The sequence below is a fragment of the Lucilia cuprina genome, chromosome 4, assembly GCF_022045245.1.
Source record: "Lucilia cuprina isolate Lc7/37 chromosome 4, ASM2204524v1, whole genome shotgun sequence".
NCBI lineage: Eukaryota > Metazoa > Arthropoda > Insecta > Diptera > Calliphoridae > Lucilia > Lucilia cuprina.
The window spans coordinates 21,274,421-21,295,099 of record NC_060952.1 but is presented as its reverse complement, the minus strand read 5'-3'; the positions used below and the strand labels follow the sequence as shown (position 1 = coordinate 21,295,099).

Sequence of the window (20,679 nt, the reverse complement as noted above, 5' to 3'; positions counted from 1 at the left end):
TTAATCTGGCCGACTGTGTTTCTCTGTTTTTTTGTTTTGGGGCAGTGTATATATAGTAGTATAAACAAATTTTAATGAATGAATTTAGTTTCTTTTGTAATTCACTTAATTTTTGTTTTCTATATACAATTGCATGTTGAAAAGCAGCGGCGCCATTAGCATATCAACTTCACTCATGTTGGCATTTTACATTCATTAACATAAAAATTTGGAAAAAAAATTGATAAACGTATACTTTATATAGTATATTTTGGTTAACGAACTCGCCTGCTGTTGGTATCCAAAGTAAAGGGGAAGGTTAAGTGGACTGTTTTATTAAGAGTGTTGTTGTGAGTGTTTATATTAATTTACAAAAAATTATTTTTGATCTTTAAATAAATGTGGGCTTTTGTTTTATAAAATCAGTAGATAAATCACTATATGAAATAAATATAAGTTATCTTTGGTTTAAAATAAACATACCTATTTAAATCGATTGTAAGTCTGTTTTATTTTGGCACATTATATAAAATTAAAAAAAACTATAGAAGTTCCGACAGATCAGATTCGGGTATCAATATAACACGTGATAGCTTGAATAAACCATGGAAGATTGTTTGTTTAAAAGGATTACGAAGAACAAATTGTTGGTCTGATTTCAGTACTTTATTCACTTCGTTTAATATGAAAAAATATCGCGGTACCTCAATGTTTTTTCTCACATGTAAACTTATGGTAGGTAGTCCAGTTATATAGACTAGTATATAGTTTAGTCTGTAGTGTAGTTTGTAGTCTATCTAGTCTATAGCCTAGTATAAAGTCTAGTATTTAGCTTAGTATATGAATTAAACTATAGTTTAGTCTGCAGTCTAATCTATGGTGTAGTCTCTGGTCTAGTCTATAGTCTAGTTTATAACCTAATCTTGTCTATAGCCTAATCCATATTCTAGTATATAGTCTAGTATATAGTTCAGTCTATAGTGTAGTCTATAGACTATAGTTTTGTTTATAGCTTAGTCCATACTCCAGTATATAGTGTAGTCTATAATCTAGTCTTTAGTCTAGTGTATAATCTAGTATAGTATAGTCTAGTCTATAGTATAGGGTATAGTCAAGTCTACAGCCTAGTTTATAGTCCAGTATATAATCTAGTCTATAGTCTAGTCGATAGTCTAGTCTATAATCTAGTCTATAGTCTTATCTATAGTTTAGTCTATAGTCTAGTCCATAGTCTAGTCTAAAGTTCAGTCTATAGTGTAGTCTATAGACTATAGTTTTGTTTTTAGCTTTGTCCATACTCCAGTATATATTGTAGTCTATAGTCTAGTCTTTAGTCTAGTGTATAATTTAGTATAGTCTAGTCTACAGTATGGGGTATAGTCAAGTATACACGCTAGTTTATAGTCCTGTATATAATCTAGTCTATAGTCTAGTCCTGTATATAATATATACTCCAGTATATATTGTAGTCTATAGTCTAGTCTTTAGTCTAGTGTATAATTTAGTATAGTCTAGTCTACAGTATGGGGTATAGTCAAGTATACACGCTAGTTTATAGTCCTGTATATAATCTAGTCTATAGTCTAGTCCTGTATATAATCTAGTCTATAGTCTAGTCTATAGTATAGTCTATAGTCTAATCTATAGTCTAGTCTATATTCTAGTCTATAGTCTAGTCTATAGTATAGTCTATGTCTAGTCTATAGTGTAGTCTATAGACTATAGTTTTGTTTATAGCTTAGTCCATACTCCAGTATATATTGTAGTCTATAGTCTAGTCTTTAGTCTAGTGTATAATCTAGTATAGTCAAGTCAACAGTCCAGTATATAATCTAGTCTAGTCTATAGTCTAGTCTATAGACTAGTCTATAGTCTAGTCTAGTCTATAGTCTAGTCTATAGTCTAGTCTATAGTCTAGTCTAGTCTAGTCTATAGTCTAGTCTATAGACTAGTCTATGGTCTAGTCTATAGTCTAATATATAGTCTACTTAGTCTATATTCTAGTTTATAGTCTAGTCTATAGTCTAGTTTATAGTCTAGTCTATAGTCTAGTCTATAATCTAGTCTATAGTCTAATCTATAGTCTAGTCTATAGTCTAGTCTATAGTCTAGTCTATAGTCAAGTCTATAGTCCAGTCTATGGTCTAGTCTATAGTCTAGTCTATGTCTAGTCTATAGCCTAGTCTATTGTCTGACCCATATTCTAGTCTAGTCTATTACGTAGTCTAGTCTTTACTTTAATTTATAGTTTAAATCATTTGTATATCAAATGTATTAATTCGGACCTAACTACACAGATGCTCTAGATCTATCAATATCTCTGAAAACGTGTATTAATCTGCTGGCACACTTATTGTGTAGTTGTACTTTAATTTTTAATATATTTTGTATCGTTTTAATGTAACATATAAGAAATTTTGTAAAAACATGTATAATTGCTTGTAAAACATGTTTACTTTCAATTAAATAAATTATTTAGATAGAAATGTATTTCATACCGATAACAGAGTTCTAAGACATCCCAAAGAACTTTTCTTTTCTAATCATATCCATTGTTTGCCACCACCAGCATCATGTTTAATAGACATACATTTCATTCATTAATTTATAAATAAATTGTATTCATTCATTAAAAGATGAAATGTGTTGATATATGGAATATATTTTTTTTATTTTGTGCTCTTGCCGCCATACTGCCATAATTTTGTCTCCTTCATTGAAAAGAACAGAAAAACTATAAAATATTTATATGTCTATAGAAAGCGGATTTATCCATAAAAACAACTTTAAAAGGGGGAATAACAACCAGATCATAGACATGTTAAATAGGGATTCTAGAATCCATAATCATTACAGTGATATGGTTCAATTCTATTTTAAATTAAACCAGATAAAGCAGCATAGTATCTCCATCAAAGAGAAGAAAATGCATTTGTTTTATTTACTTTTGGTTCGGAGAAAGATTTTCTTATTTAAGTAAATCTATTAATAATGAAATTGCCACTATGTTCTTGTACTTTTTTATATATATATTTTTTTGTATATTCTTTGGTCTATCACGCACATGCTGATGATATGTCTGTATACTGTTCGAATTCATAGAATGTGAGTTTTTATTGTACGTTTTACGATTAAATTGGACTTTATTTATTTAAAAAACGACCGTTTCTTTTTATAGAAGTCACGGAAGGTCATACAGATGTACTCTAGAAGTAAAATACAACCGTTACGAATTGATTTATTTATCTTTTTAAAGTTGTATTCAGGAAAAGAAATTAAAATTGATTTAAACTTGTATTTCTGTTTAGTTTATGGTTTATACTTATGTGATCTGAAATAAAATTTGGTTTATACAATTAGTAAATGTGGAAATAGTAATTGTTCACCTAAGAGCGGATACAAAAAGTTTAAGATATGTATTTTGTTTACATATAAATATACTTAAAATCTGTTTTGTGAAAAAATCAAAATCACAAAAATTAAAGTCTCAATAAAATAAGTGAAAAATGATTTTCTTCTGGTCCAAAGGACAAACTTTGATCTCTCACATTTTCTTGAAAATATAAGATTTTTTTTTGCATACATATTTAAAATTTTAAAAAATGCATGTGTATATAAATTTGTATTTCCTTAATATTTTTTATCATTGTAATCAATTGTCGTTTATCGTGAGAAATTTAATACTTCAAAACAAACGTGTGATCTTATCTTATATGACAAACTTGTATCTTTCTCATATTAATGATATGCTACTTTGGTCAATTATTTTTTAAGCGTATAAATAGAAATTTTCAAATCAAATTGAGCAGAAAATTATACATTTTCTATTTTTAATCGAATTACATGGCAGTTAATAATATTGCTTTATAGAAAACACAAAACAAGTAAGAAATTATAGACGGGCGAGGCTGACCATAAAATACACTACACCTGTTACAAAAAGTAAAATGTGATTAAGTTTTCATAATAAAACATTCAAGTTGTACCTTTCCTCAGATATTTAAGCAATTTATTGTTGAATAGAACTGTGGACATTTAAGTCAAATTTTGAAGGGAGACTTTTTATAGGGGCTAGGGTCAAATGTAGCCCTATAATTAAAGAGTTCATGAGGGTCATCAAGGCTAGTATAGAACTTGGTTTTGCAGCTTTTTGTCGACATACGAGTGTGTTAAACATAATTATGAACTTAAAAGCCATATTCGGCGTGTCCAGTTATATTGGGGCTAGGTTCATTAATGCACCAATGTTAACCATTTTTAGACGAACTATGGTACCATAGAAAATCATGCGCCAAATTTCATTTAATTATTTTCAAAATTGCGATCTGTAGTTTGATTACAAGGTCTACAAGCCATATTCGGTGGTTCAGTTGTATGGGGGCTAGGTGCAATAATGGACCGATCTTAACCATTTGCAATAGGTTTTGTCACTGGGACAATAGCATATCATATACCAAATTTTATTGAAATATCTTCAAAATTACGACCTGAAGTTTGATTACAAGATTTAGATGGACAGACAGACGGATATAGCTAACTCGACTCAAAAAATGATTCTGAGCCGATTGGTATACTTTAAGGAGGGTATAGGACCACTATTATTATACGTTACAAACATCACCACAAACCCAATATGACCTCCCCACTAAAGTGGTATAATGACCGCTCAATAATTGAAAAACTGAAGATCAAAGTTTTAAAGAATTAAAATTAGTTAACTGTTATAATTAATGTTTTTTTTACTGTTTAGTTTCTTTAAGTGTGTGTTGGATGTCAAAAACCGTTACACTGTTTAATACTAGATTTAAAAGGGGATATTACATTACATTGTCATTACATTTTGTAATTCTAATCAAATCTAAATATCAATTTTGCATGGTTAATATCAATTACCGTTTTATATGATTATTATAGCAAAGAATTAGAAGTATTTGCTAGACATGGCAAAAAATCAAAGCAAATTGATAGCATTGTTTTTTACTCGTTTCTCATTATGTGGTCGGTCATTTTTAACAGTTGACGATGACTCAAGTGGAATTTGATTTTTTTTCATTTCTCTTTTGCATTAAAAAAAATAAGAAATCTCTGGTATGTTGAGAATAAAAACAAAGCAAAATAATGCAAAAAAAAAATAGCAAATTATGTCAATGTGGGCTTAAAATCTCTCAATTTATACGAGTGTTCTTTTGTCAAGGCTTAAACACATACATACCAAAGAATACTAACCGTGCAAATGTATACACCTCATATACATAGATATATATTTATTAACTGTTTATTTATATTCGGTCTTAACTGCTGCTCCAACTAAATGTTATTATTGTTAATCAAGGAAAATGAATGAATAAACAAATTTTTTACTCTTATGAATCATTCATGTCAAGTAAATATTCAAATGAATTTGTTTCTCACATAAATGTTGTCAAGTATTGTGTATAGTATGTGGAATAATAGAGAAGGAGGAGAAAGAACTTACATAAGATTCCACCTATACTTGAACAAAAAATATCGATAGACTTTGATGGGTCTGATCGAACAAATTGACAATTTCGTACGTAACATTTTAAATAATCGTAAAATACACAGATCAACACATTTTTAAAAGTGCTGTGCGATTATGACTACATACGAATATGTTGCTGTATGCTTTCGACATATCTTAGTCTAAAGATTTAAGACAGTGAAGTCCCCTTTATAAATTTTTTATGGTTTGAAATAAAAGTATTACCTCTGTTATATATTGTTTGAAAGAAATAAATATGGAAATCAATGTTTCGCAACATTTGACGTCATAACTTTTCATAATTTTTCTTCTGTGGATGTTTTTGTCGTAAAATAAATCGTTTTAATATAAATTTATAGATGAATCAATCTTAAGATTATTAAAGGTCAAAGAAGGAACAAGATATAACGTAGGTTTAAACTTTAGTTATAATAACAAATATAAGATGACTTATCGCCGTATAACGCATCAAATGAGTCAATAAGGACGTGAATCCCCTTGCCAGATTTTTTGATTTGTTTAAGTAGATATTAATGGATGTTATAATTTCTGGAGGCCTCCGGTAGGTTAGGTTAGTGGTTAGTTGTTGTTGTTGTTGTAACAGCTCGACTTTGGCCGATAGTTCTTTCGTGGGGAAAAAAAACTTTCGGTTGATTCAACTGTCGCTGGGTTGACAATCTTTGGCCGAATATGACTCGGGTCGTTCCGGAGCGAAGATTCAATTGTCGTGGTTAGTGCTCTAGTCTGGTAGACCGGAGGTAGTGGGTTCGATTCCCACCTGTGCAACTGGTTAAGGAGCGCACAACAGGCCCGATAGAGGCCTAGGTGTATTTCTTTGGATTTGATGTGTACATATATGTACATCCTCCTTTAACTAACTATACTTCCTGGTTGGCCTAATGTAATGATGATTGGACATCATAAGTAAGAATATAGGTACTATTTGGTAGTATTTGTCTTTCATTTAAATAGAAAATATCAATAACAAAAAACATTACGTCGAACCTTATATATCTTGGTAAAAAATTTTAATATAATCTTTGCTGGATAAAAACCCAGAAAGCTCTTCTTTGACACATACATATCAATCCGTAATAAACTGTAAAGGGAAAACAAATCATTAATTTAACTAAAATACTTTCTTTTTATCCTACAAGCACATATTTTTTAAAATAATTTGAAATAGTCTGGCAACTCTGGCAATAAGGTCATGACAGCGCCATCTATTGTTTTGATCAATGTTTTTATTTTTTCCAAAAATATCGATTTCTCAGTCTGGCAACAATGGCAAGAAAAATGCATGCAGCAAAGAAAAACAATATGGCATCACTGTGTTCTCAGAGTTGCCATATTTTTGTTATTGGGGTCGAAATTTTGACCAAATGTTGCCAGACTGAAAAATCTATTTTTTTGGAAAAATTAAAATCGTTTATGGTAACAATAGATGGCGCTGATTTAACGTTGATACAGCGTTGCCAGACTTTTGTAATGTTTAAAGAAATTAGCGAAGACACACAAGGAGTGATAATGAATGCATTTTATAAAAAGAAAATGGGAAATATTTATATTAATTAATTATAACTTTAAAGGAATTTTAAATAACAAAATTTATACAAAGATAAATCAACACAATTAAAAATAATAATAAACTCCAATTTCAAGTTGTTAGGGATTACTGCGCCAGTTAATAAAATCGAGTTTTCTGCAAATAAATGAAAAATGTTTAACCATTAATATCTCATTCATATTCCAATCATAAAATACATTTTGTCGATAACAAATATTATATTCATAATAATAAAACATTTCTGTATTTATTTTTGTTTAAATTCCAAATAAAATATATCAAAAATTGATAAATATCGCAAAAAAATTTGCAAAATTTATTTCAGAGTTTCAAATTTGTGTTAATTCAATTACATTTAGAACCTGGCATCATTCCCTTAAACGAATAGTGACTACACCTTGTCTGCATCAAACAATACGAATATTCTATTATAGATTTTGTATGTTTATCAATTCACAACTGTTCAGTGTATTTATTTGTAAAAATGAAATTGAAATAGATTCTTTACTTAATCATCCGTAAACAATATGATGTGATTTAAACGGAAATAGAAAATTTTAAAAATACAATAGACATAAATCGAACTAAAAATGGTATTTGATGATGGCAATGCAACAAATAAACAAAACCGAACACCACCAATGAACTGAAAACAGAACAAAAGAAAAAATTTCAATTAAATAGTTTGCATTGAATTCAAAATTAAATCTCTTCCAACAAAAAATACTTTGTGTAAAGATTTGCCGCAATAACAGCAACAAGTGGAGCGCACATATAAAATGATCAAGGTCAATTTGAATAATACTTATTTGTACAAAAAAAATGTGTATATACAATTTAAAACTTATAATTATTTCTTTAATTTATTACATGTTAATTAAATATTTATTTAATTACTATTGTTAATTTTTCTATATTTTTTTAGCAACAATCAGTGAAGTGGGAAAACGTAAAAAACTAAAATCACGCAATACTGCAGCCACAACAACAGCACTACCAACAACTATATTACCATCAACTATTGGCAGTGGTAATAGCGGCTATTCAAAAGATCATTTGGATGCTTGGCTAGAAACTTGTCTAAAGGATGCCTCAACAGCACAATTATCATCTTCATCGGAATTTCTCGATTATAATCCCACTAATAATAATATGATGACAGCAAATGCTGCAACATCTGCAGCAGCAGCTGCAGCAATGTCTGTTAATAATTTGAATCATAAGAACTTGTTTTCAATACCATCATCATCTTCGGCGCAACAACAACAGCCTCCAGTACTTTTTAATATGGCCAATTTAAATCAACACCAACAGTCGCAACAACAACAACAACAGCAATTTGCAATGAGAACAAATCCCATGAACAATGGTAGCAACAACATGCCAAATAACAATAGTTTTAATAATCTTCCCTTCAGTCAAGGTTTTCAAAGAGTAAGTTTTTCCTTTTAACAGAAATTTAAAAGAATTCATTTTTTAAATCAACATTTTACAGAATATGCCAAATTTTATGAAACATTCTACAAATTCCTTTAATAATCGCTATTCCATGATGTTTCCACCAGTTGGTGGTGGTTATTATCAACAAAATGATGGATCACAAGATTTTGCCAGTTTACCACCCATGGTCAATATTATGGGAGGCAGTGGTGGTGGTACATCTTCCGAACATGAAAACAATTCTACAGATGTTTTAGATGGCAGCAGTAGTAATCCCAATATAAGTAGAGGGTAACTGTTGATTGTTCAAGTGATGTTTAATTTTTATATAAAGAAATTAATTTTTATTTTCTTAATATAGTTTCAGATTTAGTGATCCTTGTTTATTGAATCCCTCGGATAATGATTCGAAATTAAGTGGCCAAAATACACCAGATCGTCGTAATAATTTACCCAATGACATGGATCAAAATAATAAATTCTTTAATATTTTAATGGAACAAATCCAGCTGTTACATGAAACAAATACGAAAATATGTCGAGATTTACATGAAGCTAAAGGTAAGTTTTAAAGGAGGTGAAGGAAATTTGATAAAATACATAATATGTATATATATTCATATGTATTTTTGTTTTACATTAGTGTGTTTATAAAAATAATTTTAAACATTTGTTGTTTTTATTGAAATTAAGTTTCCAGATATGAGGAGATTTTAGTATTGAATTATAGTTTTTTCTTCTTCCGGCTTCATTATTTTATTGTTTTTGTTGATTGTCTTTTCTTACTTTTACTTAGGTTTAACTGGGCAATAGCACTCAGTTAGGGCGGGTTTCTTACTCCTCAGTTAAACTAGGCTTAACTTGCTGTTAGCTTAAACTCAGAACAAATTTATGCGGACTTTAACCGATGATTGTGTTTTTCAGTTTTAGATTTTAGTTCACTTAACTTTGTTAGTATTGCCAATTTTAACTCAAAAAAATTGTTTTTTGCAAACAATACTTTTGTAAAATGGGAAATTTTAGCAAAATGTTAAATAAACATTTAAAATAATAATAAATAAAACAAAACAAATCAGAAAATTGCAATTTACTTAAGATATTAAGTTTTTGTTTTTTCGAGATCATTGTTTTATTGTTTTTGTTAATTATATTTTCTCACTTATAACTTGAGTTAAACTTAGATAATAAGTAACTTTACTGATAACTGAAAAAACACGAAACATATATTAAACCCGATTTAACCAAAAATGAAGATTTTCTTTATCAGAAAAACTCGCCCTTAAACTAAGGTAATAAGTAACGTAAATGACTAGGTTTAAACAATGAAGTTCGATTATTTTTATCAGAAAAATCCGCCCTAAGAATATTTTTTTAAAATTTATATCACCTATCACGCCTCGTTTTTTTTTGAGTTTTTCTTTTATTTCTCAATACACTTGTATATCCCTGTACATAAATGTATAATTATAATTAATAACTTTTATTTTTAATCTAATCTGATGTTTTTTTTCTATTTATCTCTGTAAAATAAAAACCTATAACACTTTTCTCTTTCTATCTAACTAATCTAAACTAAACTTTGTATCTACTTAAACAAAAATTTTGAAAATGTATGTATAATTGTAACTGTAATTTAAAAATTATTGTTGTATTTTGTTAATTTTTATTTATTTTTGTCTTTTTTTTAATTTTCTTTGTATTGTCCTCTTATCCTGTACAATATTTTTTTGTTGGTGTTTCAACTTTTAGTTTGTATTGAAGTTTTAAAGCACGCTCCCAATTTGGGTATGAGGCACCGTAGAGATAGCATAAGTGGATTAAGTACCCATAGCCAACCGATGGTGTTTGGCAGTGCATTTGGTACACAAAGTCCAGCGCCATCATATCATTCAGGTGCGTTTCAAAAAAACAAGAAAAAGAGGGACAACCAGTGTGTTCGAAATTGTAGCAAATTAATTACTGTATATCAATAAATTTTATTTATAGGTGCCTATACACCTGGCATGATGACCGATGTCGTACGTGAGGTTAAAGATGCGGCTAGAGTAAGAGAAGATGCTTTATTGAATCGTGTTAAGGCCATGGTAGAGGAAAGACAATGGTCCATGAATGAATCAAATTTACGTATGATGCGTGATATAGAAGAATTAAAGGTATTCTATATATGTTGTTTACTATTAAAGACATTTCTTAATTATTTTCAATTACAGTCACAAGTTCATCATTTACGTGTGGATAGAAAAGAAACCAATAAACGTCTTAATCATTTAGAGGCAGAAAATAAATATATGCGACAAATGTTAGCTGCCCTTTATAACAATCGTAGTGTACCCGATATTATCTATGAAAATGAAACTTTAAGAACACGTAAATCTTTTCCCCACTCACGTCGCACACAACCGACTCCTATGAATCTACATTATGGCACTATTCACCATCAGCCAGCTACATCGTCACTAGATGAACAGGAAGAAGAACCATTACACATAGTGGAAACACCCTCCACCACTTCGACGGCGGATATAGCTTCTGTGACGGCACAACAAAGACCACCATCAGATATGCGCAATTCATTTTCTAGTTCCGATGGTGGCAGCATAAATGGTGGTAATATTACAAATAAGATTGGTCCTATAATGTCGCCACCAAATTTTGCTTTAATCTCATCACCGGCTGATGAAATTAAACGAAAAAAAGAGAAAACAATTAAGAAATTATCATCAGATGAGGCTGATAATATCGATAGTCCAGCAGTTGCCAATATAACACCACAAGATTTACGAAGAGAACTTAAAGAAGCGGTGGCCGCTCGTAAAGACGCAGATGAACGTATTATAGCGTGGGTTTAATTATAAATTTATAAATTTTAAACATTTTCATTATTTTTTACAAAGATAAACAAATTTTTAACATACAGAAAAGAAAAGCTTTAAAATAATCATTGAAATGTTTTAAAATATTTAAAAAGCTTGAGAGGGTATTTTTTTGAAACTGGAAATAATTAGGGAAAATTTCTTTTAAAAAAGAATTAAAATAAAACTATTTGTTAGCTAATTTAAAGGCTGAAAATAGCACAAAGTTAAGGTAAAATATTTTTAAACAACTTGTTTCGAATCTCAATAAATAGGTCATAAAAATTTGCTTTTAGAAAAGTAAGATCAAGTCTTTTAAAAAAAATTAAAATTCATAACCATTCAGATTGATTAATTATTAAAAAAGACCTTCTTAAACAAAACCTTTTTAAGGAATAACATTAATTGAATATATTTTATAAATTTTTACTAATCAGTAGTAGTTATCTTTTGAATGAACTCCTTTTATTAAAAAAAATAGTTGACTCTATTTTTCAATTGATTCCCCTACATCTTAAAAATTTAGCCTAATATTTTATTTAACCAAAAATATAAAAATAATTCTTTAGTTTAAATGTTTGTTATAGCATTAATTGTTTTTAGTTTTCTAACAATTTATCATTAGTTTAAATTAACACATGCAACATTTAATTAACACTGCAACATTTCAAACTAACACAACATATTAAATCAACAACAATATACACTAAACAACAAGTTTCATTTATAAAGGTGTCAATGTGGATAGATTTTTATATATTGTTCAACAAATCCAACATAACATCATACTCAAACATATATTTTGTAATTTTCTCAAAACTTAGGATTGTCAAGTATTTGTAATTAAAAAAGTTTATTTTCGCTTCAAGTTTTTCAAACATAGTCTTTTAATAATAAAACAATATAAAAAATTATCTAAAAATCTTTATCTCTATAGATTTTTCTTAAATAATAACAAAATTGTTCATGACACCTTTATAAATGTAATTGTGAATATATCATTAAATACATGAAAACATTTTGTAACTCACCTAAATTTCAAATTATTATCGTATTTTTTTTTGTGTTGTTTTAATCTCAATTTTAGACTTGAGAATTTGGTAAAAACTTTGCAAGTTAATACATCACATCCCCCATCCTCCAAGGCCACTGATAATCGACTACAACAACAGCAACAACACCAAGAATTATCAAATGGTGATGGTGGAAATATTAATAAGCTTGTGGTTGTAAGTAGTAATAGTAATGATGGTGGTATTGGTAGTGGTTCTAAGGGTGAGGGCATTAAAAATACTAAACGTTCCACTATCGCTGCTACTCCATCTGTTACTGCTAATTCTAAAAATAATCATAAATGGACTAAACATAGTAATCATCATCATCAACAACAACAACAGCAAAAACATCAATATAGTGGCACAAATAATACAACTACTACAACAACATCAACAGCAAATTTAGCACATAATAATTCGCCCGTTAAGCTAAGTGTAGCTGGACCCATAACGGATTTATAGTTTAAAAATTCCAAAAATAAAAATATTAAAAAACGTAAAAAACTGACTCAAGGACGAGGAGGTATACGAATATCACACTTTTAAAAAGCGAACAATAATAATTACGATAAATGCAACGAAAATTAGGAATGAGTTGAAACTGTTTAAAAAGAAAACTTTATGTTATTTTGTTATTAACTTTAATTGGTATTTGATTAAAAAGAAAAATCAATGTTTATTTATTTTCTCTGTAATTTGTGTTTAACTTAACTTTATTATTTGTTTTTTTTTTTTCTTCAAAAATGTAACTAATTCAGTTTATTATTTTCATATTTATAAAACCTTACAAAATTATGTTTTGCAAAAAAAAGTCTTTAAAACAACTACTTTCAAAAATACTAATCTGTTGTAATCTGTACTTTTTGAAAACAAGTTTAACTAAATGTAACGTAATCAAAACTATTTGAAACCTAAAGCCAGTTTATTTGTTGTGTAGTGTAGTTTATAGTTATCGTATCGAATATTATAAAATTAGTAATAGTTATTATAGCGTTTATAAAATTCTAAATAATATTACTTAACAATAAGTAAATAATTGTTAAAATTATAAAGTTCTACAATTTTAAAATTAAAGTTAATATATATATCACTTTAACTACTATATAAAAAAAGGTTTGAACAAATTAAATAGATAATTATTTTATTTAAGAAGTTTCTTTCAAGTATGTTGTCTTGAAAAACTATATACATCTAGATGTAAGAGTGAATACTTAAAAATGTATTAACTATATTGGGTTATGTGAAAAAAAATAATGTTCTAATATTACACAATGTCACTAAAATAAACTAAAATGGTTATTTTTCAGCAGTAATTGAACGTCCGGTTAACTATTAAATTATTTTTGAATAATTTAAAAAAAAATAATAATAACTCTTTTTTATAATTGAAGCGACGTTATGTTTTTAAAAATAGATATTTGTTAATATTTTATAAAACATAGTTATTAGAAATGTTCATTTACCTTACAACTAAAAGAATACATTAATTTATCATGTATTAATTATATTTTTAAGTGCCATTTTATTATAAAAATAAATATTCATCAAGATTTTTATTTCAAATAAAATATACAATAACTACATATATTTCAAATTTGTTTTCATTTACACAACTATTATGTCAAAAAAGCAAAATTATATGAATAATCGAAATTATATTTTGAAATTTAATGTTATATGTTTATTGTCATGTGATAATTAAAAATTTACCCCAGGAGAATTAGGCAAGAAAATGAGCAATCTAGGGAATTTCAGATAGCTAAATGAAAATTGGCACATAGCTTCCTCTTAGCATAACTAGTTGTGCGTGAAGCAAGATATTGGAGGCCAAAGGTTAACGCTTAACACTCTTTTATTTCTCATCACAAATCGATATTTCCCAATGAAAAATTAATTTTTTGAATGAAAACATAAAAGTCCTTTTATTTTGGAAGCTAGAAGAGATAGAGCCTAATCAACCATAATCTGTGATCACTTTTAATTCCCACCAAAAACTAATTTTTTGAGTGAAAACATAAAAGTCCATTTATTTTGGAAACTAGAGGAGATAGAGCCAAAATAACGATAATCTGTGATCACTTTCATTTCCCATCAAAAACTAATTTTTTGAGTGAAAACATAAAAGTCCATTTATTTTGGAAACTAGAAGAGATAGAGCCAAAATAACGATAATATGTGATCACTTTTAATTCCCACCAAGAACTAATTTTTTGAGAGAAAACATAAAAGTCCATTTATTTTGGAAACTAGAAGAGATAGAGCCAAAATAACGATAATATGTGATCACTTTTAATTCCCACCAAGAACTAATTTTTTGAGAGAAAACATAAAAGCCAATTTTTCTTGGAAACTAGAAGAGATAGAGCCAAAAAAACGATAATCTGTGATCACTTTTAATTCCCACCAAGAACTAATTTTTTGAGAGAAAACATAAAAGTTCATTTATTTTGGAAACTAGAAGAGATAAAGCCAAAATAACGATAATCTGTGATCACTTTTAATTCCCATCAAAAACTCTTATTTTGAGTGAAAACATAAAAGTACATTTATTTTGGAAACTAGAAGATATTGAGCCAAAATAACGACAATCTGTGATCACTTTCATTTCCCATCAGGAACTCATTTTTTGAGTGAAAACATAAAAGTCTATTTATTTTGGAAACTAGAAGAGATAGAGCCAAAATAACGATAATCTGTGATCACTTTTAATTCCCATTAAAAATCCATTTTTTTAGTGAAAGCCAAATAAGTATAATATGTGATCACTTTTAATTCCCACCAAAAACTAATTTTTTGAGTGAAAACATAAAAGTCAATTTATTTTGGAAACTAGAAGAGATAGAGCCAAAATAACGATAATCTGTGATCACTTTTAATTCCCACCAAGAACTAATTTTTTGAGAGAAAACATAAAAGTCCATTTATTTTGGAAACTAGAAGAGATAGAGCCAAAATAACGATAATATGTGATCACTTTTAATTCCCACCAAGAACTAATTTTTTGAGAGAAAACATAAAAGCCAATTTTTCTTGGAAACTAGAAGAGATAGAGCCAAAAAAACGATAATCTGTGATCACTTTTAATTCCCACCAAGAACTAATTTTTTGAGAGAAAACATAAAAGTTCATTTATTTTGGAAACTAGAAGAGATAAAGCCAAAATAACGATAATCTGTGATCACTTTTAATTCCCATCAAAAACTCTTATTTTGAGTGAAAACATAAAAGTACATTTATTTTGGAAACTAGAAGATATTGAGCCAAAATAACGACAATCTGTGATCACTTTCATTTCCCATCAGGAACTCATTTTTTGAGTGAAAACATAAAAGTCTATTTATTTTGGAAACTAGAAGAGATAGAGCCAAAATAACGATAATCTGTGATCACTTTTAATTCCCATTAAAAATCCATTTTTTGAGTGAAAACATAAAAGTCCATTTATTTTGGAAACTAGAAGAGATAGAGCCAAAATAACGATAATCTGTGATCACTTTCATTTCCCATCAGAAACTCATTTTTTGAGTGAAAACATAAAAGTCCATTTATTTTGGAAACTAGAAGAGATAGAGCCAAAATAACGATAATCTGTGATCACATTCATTTCCCATCAAAAACTCATTCTTTTAAAGAAAACATAGTTTTGGAAACTAGAAGAGATAGAGCCAAAATAAAAAACTAATTTTTTGAGTGAAAACATAAAAGTCCATTTACTTTGGAAAGTAGAAGAGATAGAGCCAAAATAACGATAATCTGTGATCACTTTCATTTCCCATCAAAAAATAATTTTGTGATCACTTTTAATTCCCATCAAAAACTCATTTTTTGAGTGAAAACATAAAAGTCCATTTATTTTGGAAACTAGAAGAGATAGAGCCAAAATCACTCTTAATTCCCATCAAAAACTCATTTTTTGAGTGAAAACATAAAAGTCCATATATTTTGGAAACTAGAAGAGATAGAGCCAAAATAACGATAATCTGTGATCACATTCATTTCCCATCAAAAACTAATTTTTTGAGTGAAAACATAAAAGTGCATTTATTTTGGAAACTAGAAGAGATAGAGCCAAAATAACGATAATCTGTGATCACATTCATTTCCCATCAAAAACTAATTTTTTGTGTGAAAACATAAAAGTCCATTTACTTTGGAAAGTAGAAGAGATAGAGCCAAAATAACGATAATCTGTGATCACTTTCATTTCCCATCACAAACTAATTTTTTGAGTGAAAACATAAAAGTCCATTTATTTTGGAAAGTAGAAGAGATAGAGCCAAAATAACGATAATCTGTGATCACTTTTAATTCCCATTAAAAATCCATTTTTTGAGTGAAAACATAAAAGTCCGTTTACTTTGGAAAGTAGAAGAGATAGAGCCAAAATAACGATAATCTGTGATCACTTTCATTTCCCATCAAAAACTCAATTTTTGAGTGAAAACATAAAAGTCCATTTATTTTGGAAACTAGAAGAGATAGAGCCAAAATAACGATAATCTGTGATCACATTCATTTCCCATCAAAAACTAATTTTTTTTGAGTGAAAACATAAAAGTCCATTTATTTTGGAAACTAGAAGAGATAGAGCCAAAATAACGATAATCTGTGATCACTTTCATTTCCCATCAAAAACTAATTTTTTGAGTGAAAACATAAAAGTCCATTTATTTTGGAAACTAGAAGAGATAGAGCCAAAATAACGATAATCTGTGATCAATTTCATTTCCCATCAAAAACTCATTTTTTGAGTGAAAAGATAAAAGTCCATTTATTTTGGAAACTAGAAGAGATAGAGCCAAAATAACGATAATCTGTGATCACATTCATTTCCTATCTAAAACTCATTCTTTTAATGAAAACATAATTTTGGAAACTAGAAGAGATAGAGCCAAAATAACGATAATCTGTGATCACTTTCATTTCCCATCAAAAACTAATTTTTTGAGTCAAAAGATAAAAGTCCATTTATTTTGGAAACTAGAAGAGATAGAGCCAAAATAACGATAATCTGTGATCACTCTTAATTCCCATCAAAAACTCATTTTTTGAGTGAAAACATAAAAGTCCATTTATTTTGGAAACTAGAAGAGATAGAGCCAAAATAACGATAATCTGTGATCACATTCATTTCCCATCAAAAACTCATTCTTTTAATGAAAACATAATTTTGGAAACTAGAAGAGATAGAGCCAAAATAACGATAATCTGTGATCACTTTCATTTCCCATCAAAAACTAATTTTTTGAGTGAAAACATAAAAGTCCATTTATTTTGGAAACTAGAAGAGATAGAGCCAAAATAACGATAATCTGTGATCACTTTCATTTCCCATCAAAAATTAATTTTTTGAGTGAAAACATAAAAGTCCATTTATTTTGGAAACTAGAAGAGATAGAGCTAAAATAACGATAATCTGTGATCACTTTCATTTCCCATCAAAAACTAATTTTTTGAGTGAAAACATAAAAGTCCATTTATTTTCTAAACTAGAAGAGATAGAGCCAAAATAACGATAATCTGTGATCACTTTCATTTCCCATCAAAAACTAATTTTTTGAGTGAAAACATAAAAATCCATTTATTTTGGAAACTAGAAGAGATAGAGCCAAAATAACGATAATCTGTGATGACAATCATTTCCCATCAAAAACTAATTTTTTGAGTGAAAACATAAAAGTCCATTTTTTTTGGAAAGTAGAATAGATAGAGCCAAAATAACGATAATCTGTGATCACATTCATTTCCCATCAAAAACTCATTCTCTTAATGAAATCATAATTTTTTGAGTGAAAACATAAAAGTCCATTTATTTTGGAAACTAGAAGAGATAGAGCCAAAATAACGATAATCTGTGATCACATTCATTTCCCATCAAAAACTCATTCTTTTAATGAAAACATAATTTTGGAAACTAGAAGAGATAGAGCCAAAATAACGATAATCTGTGATCACTTTCATTTCCCATCAAAAACTCATTTTTTGAGTGAAAACATAAAAGTCCATTTATTTTGGAAACTAGAAGAGATAGAGCCAAAATAACGATAATCTGTGATCACTTTCATTTTCCATCAAAAACTAATTTTTTGAGTGAAAACATAAAAGTCCATTTATTTTCTAAACTAGAAGAGATAAAGCCAAAATAACGATAATCTGTGATCACATTCATTTCCCATCAAAAACTAATTTTTTGAGTGAAAACATAAAAGTCCATTTATTTTGGAAACTAGAAGAGATAGAGCCAAAATAACGATAATCTGTGATCACATTCATTTCCCATCAAAAACTAATTTTTTGAGTGAAAACATAAAAGTCCATTTTTTTGGAAAGTAGAAGAGATAGAGCCAAAATAACGATAATCTGTGATCACGTTCATTTCCCATCAAAAACTCGTTCTTTTAATGAAAACATAATTTTGGAAACTAGCAGAGATAGAGCCAAAATAACGATAATCTGTGATCACTTTCATTTCCCATCAAAAACTAATTTTTTTGAGTGAAAACATTAAAGTCCATTTATTTTGGAAACTAGAAGAGATAGAGCCAAATTAACGATAATCTGTGATCACTTTCATTTCCCATCAAAAACTAATTTTTTGAGTGAAAACATAAAAGTCCATTTATTTTGGAAACTAGAAGAGATAGAGCAAAAATAACGATAATCTGTGATCACATTCATTTCCCATCAAAAACTAATTTTTTGAGTGAAAACATAAAAGTCCATTTATTTTGGAAACTAGAAGAGATAGAGCCAAAATAACGATAATCTGTGATCACATTCGTTTCCCATCAAAAACTAATTTTTTGAGTGAAAACATAAAAGTCCATTTATTTTGGAAACTAGAAGAGATAGAGCCAAAATAACGATAATCTGTGATCACGTTCATTTCCCATCAAAAACTAATTTTTTGAGTGAAAACATAAAAGTCCATTTACTTTGGAAAGTAGAAGAGATAGAGCCAAAATAACGATAATCTGTGATCACATTCATTTCCCATTAAAAACTAATTTTTTGAGTGAAAACATAAAAGTCCATTTATTTTGGAAACTAGAAGAGATAGAGCCAAAATAACGATAATCTGTGATCACATTCATTTCCCATCAAAAGTGATCACATTCATTTCCCATCAAATATCTGTGATCACTTTCATTTCCCATCAAAAACTAATTTTTTGAGTGAAAACATAAAAGTCCATTTACTTTGGAAACTAGAAGAGATAGAGCCAAAATAACGATAATCTGTGATCACATTCATTTCCCATCAAAAATTCATTCTTTTAATGAAAACATAATTTTGGAAACTAGAAGAGATAGAGCCAAAATAACGATAATCTGTGATCACTTTCATTTCCCATCAAAAACTAATTTTTTGAGTGAAAACATAAAAGTCCATTTATTTTGGAAACTAGAAGAGATAGAGCCAAAATAACGATAATCTGTGATCACTTTCATTTCCCATCAAAAACTCATTTTTTGAGTGAAAACATAAAAGTCCATTTATTTTGGAAACTAGAAGAGATAGAGCCATAATAACGATAATCTGTGATCATTTCATTTCACATCAAAAATTCATTTTTTGAGTGAAAACATAAAAGTCCATTTATTTTGGAAACTAGAAGAGATAGAGCCAAAATAATGATAATCTGTGATCACATTCATTTCCCATCAAATATCTGTGATCACTTTCATTTCCCATCAAAAATTCATTTTTTTAGTGAAAACATAAAAGTCCATTTATTTTGGAAACTAGAAGAGATAGAGCCAAAATAACGATAATCTGTGATCACTTTCATTTCCCATCAAAAACTCATTTTTTGAGTGAAAACATAAAAGTCCATTTATTTTGGAAACTAGAAGAGATAGAGCCAAAATAACGATAATCTGTGATCACATTCATTTCCCATCATATATCTGTGATCACTTTCATTTCCCATCAAAAATTCATTTTTTGAGTGAAAACATAAAAGTCCATTTATTTTGGAAACTAGAAGAGATAGAGCCAAAATAACGATAATCTGTGATCACATTCATTTCCCATCAAAAACTAATTTTTTTGAGTGAAAACATAAAAGTCCATTTATTTTGGAAACTAGAAGAGATAGAGCCAAAATAACGATTCTTTTAATGAAAACATAATTTTGGAGACTAGAAGAGATAGAGCCAAAATAACGATAATCTGTGATCACATTCATTTCCCATCAAAAACTAATTTTTTGAGTGAAAACATAAAAGTCCATTTTTTTTTTGGAAAGTAGAAGAGATAGAGCCAAAATAACGATAATCT

The 20,679-nt window shown here is 28.5% G+C and overlaps 2 protein-coding genes across 6 annotated transcripts in view; one reads left to right on the top strand and one right to left on the bottom strand.

The window, feature by feature from the left end:
* Positions 1-13,981, top strand: part of LOC111684472 (putative mediator of RNA polymerase II transcription subunit 29) — a 36,655-nt gene extending 22,674 nt beyond the window's left edge. Inside the window, exons 1-8 of one of the 4 annotated variants that reach the window (XM_046948111.1) lie at positions 7,690-7,837; positions 7,975-8,483; positions 8,545-8,780; positions 8,851-9,050; positions 10,239-10,382; positions 10,476-10,642; positions 10,700-11,328; positions 12,429-13,981. In XM_046948111.1, coding sequence (XP_046804067.1) covers positions 8,202-8,483; positions 8,545-8,780; positions 8,851-9,050; positions 10,239-10,382; positions 10,476-10,642; positions 10,700-11,328; positions 12,429-12,858 — 2,088 coding nt within the window. In that variant the 5' untranslated portion in view covers positions 7,690-7,837; positions 7,975-8,201 and the 3' untranslated portion in view covers positions 12,859-13,981. Of the gene's footprint in view, positions 1-7,689; positions 7,838-7,974; positions 8,484-8,544; positions 8,781-8,850; positions 9,051-10,238; positions 10,383-10,475; positions 10,643-10,699; positions 11,329-12,428 lie in introns of those variants that run through there. The other 3 variants (XM_023446656.2, XM_023446650.2, XM_023446663.2) reach the window with 3 other exon arrangements.
* Positions 7,027-20,679, bottom strand: part of LOC111684491 (endonuclease III-like protein 1) — a 30,115-nt gene continuing 16,462 nt past the window's right edge. The window contains exons 5-6 of one of the 2 annotated variants that reach the window (XM_046948113.1): positions 12,373-12,679; positions 7,027-7,184 (exon numbers count right to left, since the gene is read on the bottom strand). The gene's annotated coding sequence lies outside the window, so the exon portion shown is untranslated. The remainder of the gene's footprint in view (positions 7,185-12,372; positions 12,680-20,679) is intronic. The other variant, XM_023446674.2, reaches the window with a different exon arrangement.